Source organism: Orycteropus afer, unplaced genomic scaffold (genome assembly GCF_000298275.1).
Source record: "Orycteropus afer afer isolate SDZICR_OR568_19922 unplaced genomic scaffold, OryAfe1.0 scaffold00033, whole genome shotgun sequence".
Taxonomy (NCBI): Eukaryota; Metazoa; Chordata; class Mammalia; order Tubulidentata; family Orycteropodidae; genus Orycteropus; species Orycteropus afer.
This window is the reverse complement of record NW_006921620.1, coordinates 15,441,302-15,448,670: the sequence shown is the minus strand read 5'-3', so window position 1 is coordinate 15,448,670 and position 7,369 is coordinate 15,441,302. Positions and strand designations below refer to the sequence as shown.

The 7,369-nt window shown below is 41.7% G+C and overlaps 1 protein-coding gene across 1 annotated transcript in view; it reads left to right on the top strand.

Annotated features, from left to right (window-relative positions):
• Nucleotides 1–2,121: 2,121 nt before the first annotated feature.
• The window catches only part of DBT (dihydrolipoamide branched chain transacylase E2), a 76,402-nt gene continuing 71,154 nt past the window's right edge, over nt 2,122–7,369 (top strand). Inside the window, exon 1 of the mRNA XM_007936100.2 lies at nt 2,122–2,206. Coding sequence (XP_007934291.2) covers nt 2,122–2,206 — 85 coding nt within the window. The remainder of the gene's footprint in view (nt 2,207–7,369) is intronic.

The following is a 7,369-nucleotide window of genomic DNA, read 5'->3' as shown; positions in this document are numbered from 1 at the left end:
GCATTGACCCATGTCACTTTAGTTTTTTGTATTTCACTGTACATAAATTATATTTCAATAAAATCCATTAAAAAAAAGATTTACAGCCCTGGAAACCCTATGGAGTTATGAGTCAGAATTGACTAAATGGGTTTGTTTTTGTTTTTTTTTTTAAAGGGAAAAATATTGAATGATGCAGAAAGCATCAAAAGAAGATGGAAGGAATACACAGTCACTGTACCCAAAAGAATTGCTCAATGTTCAACCATTTCAGAAGGCAGCATATGATCAGGAACCAATGATATTGAAGAAAAACTCCAAGCTGCATGGAAGGAGTTGGTGAAAAATAAGGCTCCAAGAATTGATGAAATACCCTTTGAGATGCTTCAACAAATGGTTGTAGCACTGCAGGTGATCACTAATATATGCAAAAAAAAATTGAAAGACAGCTTACTGGCCAACTGAATGGAAGAGATCTATATTTGTACCCATTCCAAAGAAAGATGATCCAACAGAATGTGGAAATTATCCAATAATATCATCAATATCACACGAAAGTAAAATTTTGCTGAAGATAATTCAAAAATGGTTGCAGAAGTATATTTACAGAGAAATTCCAGAAATTCAAGCCAGATTCAGAAGAGAACATGAAACCAGGGATATCAATGGCTGATGTTAGATGAATCTTGACTGAGAGCAAAGAATACCAGGAAGATGTTTAACCTGTGTCTTACTGACTATGCAAAGACATTTGACTGTGTGGATCATACCAAATTATGAGTAACATTGTGAAGAATGGGAATTCCAGAACACTTAATTGTGCTCATGAGGAACCTGTATATAGGCCAAGATGCAGTTGATTGAACAGAACAAGGGAATATTGCATGTTTTAAAAGGAGGAAAGGTGTACATCAGGGTTGTATCCTTGGACCATACTTATTCAATCCGTATGCTGAGCAAATAATTCAAGAAACTGGACTGTATGAAGAAGAATGTGGCATCGGGATTGGAGGAAGACTTATTAACAACCTGTAATATGCAGATGACACACCTTGCTGAAAGTGAAGAAGATTTGAAACACTGATGAAGATCAAAGACTACAGTCTTCAGTATGGATTACACTTCAACATAAAACAAAAATCCTCACAACTGAACTAATAAGCAACATATGGTAAACGGAGAAACGATTGAAGTTGTCAAAGATTTCATCTTACTTGGATTCACAATCAACACACATGGAAGCAGCAGTCAAGAAATTAGATGCCTTTATGTTGCACTGGGCCAATCTGCTGAAGATCTCTTTAAAGTATTGAAGAGCAAAGACATCACTTTGAAGACTAAGGTGCACCTAACCCCAGCCAAGGTATTTTCAATGGTCTCATATGCATGTGAAAGGTGGACACTGAATAAGGAAGACCCAAGAAAAATTGATGCCTTTGAATTGTGGTGCTGGTGACGAATACTGAAAATACCATGGACTGCTAGAAGAACACATCTGTCCGGGAGGAAGTGCTGCCCGAATGCTCCTTAGAAGAGAGAACTTCTAGAGTTCCTCTCTTGGTCTTGTCAGAAGCTGCAGGTCCCCGGAGAAGGATATCATGCTTGCCAGAGGGTCAGCGAAGAAGAGCAAGACCCTGAAGACATGTATTGACACAGTGGCTCCAACCGACACCACCTTTTCGACTTTGCTGTCTAAAACTAAATTTGAGATGTCTTTCTCCCCACTTTTCCCCGCCCTACTTTTTTTTCCTCAAGGAGGTGGTTACCCACCCCCCCTTAGTGGGCTTATCTCAGGCCCCGCCCCCGCGTGCTCTTTGGTGGTTTGGTGGGAGACTCGTTCCTCGTCTCCTGATTGGTCGCTCAGGGGGAGGTGCCTTTCCAGGCTCTTGATTGGTCGTCCTGTGGCAGCCTCTCTTCCTACGACGGAGCAATTGTCATTTCCGAGTAAGATGGCTGCAGCAAGAGTACTGAGAACTTGGAGCCGGAATGCCAGGCCCCTGGTAAGGAGGTTCGGGCACATCTGAGGTCGAGAAGGAGTGGTTTATCCAGAATCGTCCGGGCGGGATGTGTTATCTTCTCCTTATCTTTCCCCCAAGAATGGTATGCATCGCCGGAGGGTAGAGGTGAGGGAGAGTTCGAGGAATGTTCGTAAAACCAGGGGCAGCGAAAGTCGAGAAGATCGCTTCGGAGACCCACTTCTTAACCAGCGTGGTTATGTCGCGACTTGGTGACTCTTCTATTCCATCTGCATTGCCAGATGCCGTTAGAATTCCGCCCATCAGCCATTCATTGAGGACCTTTTAGGGGACAGGCCATGTGAAAGGAGCTGAGGATAAAGGTATATAATTCATTCAGCATTTATTGAGCACTTGCTATGGCCCAGATGCTGGTGATACCTACCAATTCCTACCCTGGAGGAACTTAACAGCCTAGAAGAAGAGAGCAGGCAAGCAAAAACACCACTGTCCGAGGAGCTGAGAGGCTTGAGCTTCATTCACTTTTTCACGGGTATTTCTATGCTATGTTAGCACTCCCTATTATTCTAACCCCTATATCACCAAACTACGGACCACCATCACCATCTTCTCCTCAACTCTCCCTTTTACACTCGTTTTGTTTTAGCACCAAACACTGACCGTCACTTTCATCATGCTGTTTCATCCTATTTACACAGCATTTTTCTTTCTAAGTGTGCTTTCTCTAGATCTTACTAGTCACAAAATGTTTCAAAAGCCTGCTATGTTCCAGGTACTGTGCTATGCACCGGGGATACAATATGAATAAGATTGACACCATCCTTGTGCACTCAAACCTACAGCCTTGTGATTGGGGATGGTAGAGAGTATCTGAGGGGTACACATTAAACAAACAAGTACAACAAAGCATAAAAAATGCTATGATGGGATCATAGGAGGAGATACCTACTATGGACCTGGTAGTAAAAAAAAGTGTTCCCAGAGAATACTATATAATTTGAGACTTGGCAAGGATGAGTAGGAGGTCAGTAGAAGAGAGCTCTTCTCAGCAGCACTTAGTAGTATTGGCTTCTCTTGTGAGAGTTCTCTGATCTCAACTTCTGTAACACCAACTTCCCAGTATTTTTCTTTCTATATCTTTGGCCACTTTTCTCAATACCCTCCACTTTTCTTGCCCAGTTTTTCAATATTGGTGTTTTTAAGCGCTCTGGTTTTGGCCTTCTCACTTCCTGGGTGATCTCATCCACGTCTTTGGCTTCAGCTGCTCTCTATATACTGATGATTCTTAAAGTTCCTGTCTTCACCCAGATCTACTTCCAGACCTGGGAGCTCTGGTAGCATAGTGCCTAAGGCACTTGACTGCTAACCAGAAGGCTAGCAGTTCAAACCCACCAGCCACTCCTCGTGAAGGAAGATGGAGCAATCTACTTCCGTAGTGATACTGCCTCGGAAACCCAAGGAGGGGTCGCTATGAGTTGGGTCCGACTCGATGGCACATAACAACAACAACAACTTCCAGACCGATATAGCCATCCTACTGCCTCCTGGAAATCTCTAATTAAATGCTTTTAAAAAATAAAAAAATAACCTCACTGCCATCCGGTCGATTCCAACTCATAGTGACCCCTCCTTGGGTTTCTGAGGCAGTATGGCATAGTGCCTAAGGCATTTGACTGCTAACCAGAAGGCTGGCAAGATTGCCCAGTCTTCCTTGCGAGTGACTGGTGGGTTCCAACCACCAGCCTTTTGTTTAGCAGTCAAATGCCTTAGGCCCTATAGCACCAGAGCTCCTAATTAAATGCTTATTGGTTATGTTTTCAACTGCAAATAATGAAAACCCAAGTAATAAATATCAGTGCATACAAAGCAGCCCAAAGTTAGATGGCAGCTGGCATTGATTTATTAGCTCTTTGATTATCAGGGCAGTCATGATGGCAATTCTTTCCGTGTTTCTTTCAGGGTCACGAGAGGGCTGCTACAACTTCTTACTTTGTGTTCAAGGCAAGATGGAGAAACGTGTGGTACTAGCCAGACACTGACTAGAACTGTGGCTCATGGACACTGCTAGCTTGGAAAAACTGGTTGATAGCCATCTTAGAGAGTCTGCATAGTCCTTAAAGGCATATCAGACTATAGGTACCAGGACTAACCCTGGAAAATCTATAGACCCCAGAAGTAACTGTCTAACCTGTTTCACCTTTTTCTTTTGTTGCTTCTAGTGTGTAAATGTCTTCAAGATCTAATCACTTTTGTACATACTACAGGTATCCTGCTCCTGGTCAAAATCATCTCATTTCCTAATTGGGCTTTCTGTCTCCAGTTTTGCCCTTCTCCACCCATTCTTCATAGTGTAGCCAGGATAATCTTATAAAGTAAGGCACAAAATTGATAATGTCATTTCCTTAAAACTATCCCTAGTAAAGTGTCCAAAATTCAGGTGGCTCATAAGGCAATTTATGATCCACATGTTTACTATCTCTCAGGCTTCATTTCTTGCAAAAACATTTCAACCCTCTGACATCACCGCCTTTATCCCACACTAGCTACTCTAGAGCTATATTGAACAACTTCAGTTAACTGAACATATACTGTGTTCTCTCTGACTCCAGACCTTTGCACATGTATTTCTAGTGCTTTAAAGACCCTTGCCTTACTCCCTATGGCCTTACCTGCAACATACCTCATTCACTGGATTACTCCTACTCATCCTTCAGGTCTTACTTCAACATAACTTTCTCCATGTAGATTCCCCTCCTTCCTCTGTGTTCCTTTGTTGTTGTTAGGTGCCACTGAGTCTATTTTGACTCATAGCAACCCCATGTCGCAGAATAGAACTGCCCCATAGGGTTGTCTAGGCTGTAATATTTATGGTAGCAGTTTGCTAGGTCTTTCTCCCATAGAGCTAGTTGTTGTTGTTGTTGTTTGCCGTCGAGTCGGCCCCGACTCATAGCGACCCCTCCTTGGGTTTCCGAGGCAGTATCACTACGGAAGTAGGATTGCCCAACCTTCCTTCCGAGGAGTGGCTGGTGGGTTTGAACCGCAGCCTTCTGGTTAGCAGTCAAGTGCTTTTAGCCACTATGCTACCAGAGCTCCTAGTGGTGGATTCAAATTCCCAATCTTAATAGTCAAGCACTTAACCATTGTACCTGTATACCTTCTATTTCCCCCATTATTGTACTTGTTGTCATTGTCTGTTTATTTGTCTGTATCTGTTATTGCACTGTACATTCAATAAGGGAATGAACTGTGCCTGTTTTGTTCTCTGTACAGTAAAGTACAGTAAATATTTGTTGAATGACTCAGTAAAAAATAGTCATTACTTAATCTTTTCATCTTTTATAAGTAGCAGAAGTTCTCTTATCTAACATACAGGTAGTCCCAACTTACAAATGGGTTCTTTCCTGAGAACTCTGTTGTAAATTGGTTCTGATGTAAATCGAATGCTTTTTTTTCTTTTTTTAAGTTTTTGTTGTTCTTGCTTTCTGTTATCAGTATCTTTATAAATCTGATCATTATCCATCTTTGGGGGTTGACATGAGAATGATATCAGCAAAATGTAGTGCATGTTACTAATGATAAAATGTTCACCAAAAAAAAAAGTTGTAAGTGCAGTTCGTGGTAACTCTAACACACCATAAGTCAGGGACTGAAGTTGTCAAGGATTTCATATTACTTGGATCCACAGTCAACACTCGTAGAAGCAGCAGTCAAGAAATCAGATGTGTAAGCCTGTTGCAAAAGACATCTGTAAAGTGTTTTAAGAGCAAAGATGCCTCTTTAAAGAGTAAGGTGCATCTAAACCCAAACCTGGTTATTTTGAGTTGCCTCATTTGTTGTTGTTACGTGTCGTCGAGTCACCTCTGACTCATAGCGACCCTATGCACAGCAGAATAAAACACTGCCCGGTCCTGTGCCAACCTAATGATCCTTGCTATACCTGAGCCCATCGTTGTAGCCACTGTGTCTATCCGTCTCATTGAGGGCCTTCCCCTTTTTCGTTGACCCTCCACTTTACCAAGCATGATATCCTTCTCCAGGGAATGGTTCCTTCTGACAACATGACCAAAGTAGGTGACATGAAGTCTGGCCAACAACCATTCTTGCTTCCAAGGAGTATTCCGGCTGTACTTCTTCCAGGACAGATTTGCCTCATACAGTGTGAAAGCTGGACAGTGGATAAGGAAGACTGAAGAAGAGTTGATGCTTTTGAGTTGTAGTACTGGAGAATACTGAAAGTACCATGGACTACCAGAGGAATGAAATAAATCTGTCCTGGAAGAAGTGCAACGAGAAGGATATCATGCTTGGTAAAGTAGAGGGGCAGTGAAAAAGGCATGGTGCCTAAAGCATTTGACTTCTAACCAGAGGGCTGGTGGTTCAAACCCACCAGCCACTCCTCAGAAGGAAGATTGAGCAATCTACTTCCATAATGATACTGACGGCAGTGGGTTTGGTTTGGTTTTTTGGTATCTTAATCGGGAGCTCTGGTGGCATAGTGACTAGGGCATTCGACTGCTAACAAGAAGGTTGGCAGTTCAAACCCACCAGCCACTCTGCAAAAGGAAGACTGGGCAATCAACTTCTGTAGAGACTTACTGCCTCAGAAACCCAAAGGGGGTTGCTATGAGTGGGAATTGACTAGATGGCAGGGAGTTTTTTTTTTTTTTTTTGGTATCTTAATCCGTTTTAAAATTCCAGAAACAACACCACATTGCTGTCGAGTAGGTCAGATCCGACTCATATGACCCCTTCTAGGGTTTTCGAGGTGGTATCACTACGGAAGTAGATTGCCCAACCTTTTTTCCTTCTGAGGAGGGCTGGTGGGTGTGAACCGCCATCCTTCTGGTTAGCAGTCAAATGCCTTAGGCATTATGTTACCAGAGCTCCCTAAATTCCCGAAGCCCAGCGTTAGGTGTCTTCAGCATTGCTTGTTGAATTATTATTATTTCCTTATTATGCTAATCTGCTAAACCTTCTTTTCATCTCCCTCTTTTTTTGTGTTCTGACTGTAGATATTAAGTTACTTTTTAAAATTAAAGAAAAACCTATTTTAATCAAATAGTTAAGTGAAGTAGGAGTTAGACCATGTACTTAATTGTCCAAACTGGACAATTTTAAAGTGAAAGTGGTGTAATTAATAATTTCCTTCAGTGACAAAACTGGGATTGTCTTAAGCAAGTTGGGACATTTGGTCCCCCTAGAATTAAATGTCTTTAAGTACTATTCATAGGTGAATTCCAAACTGCCTCGACTATAAAATGTATAAAACTGGTGATTCTATAAGCATGTCTTTTTATTATTTATTTATTTATTTATTTTATTAGGATTTGGGTGAAGATTTACAGAGTAAATTCACTTTTCATACAGCAGTTCACATATACTTTGTCTCATGTCATTGACCAAAATTTACAATG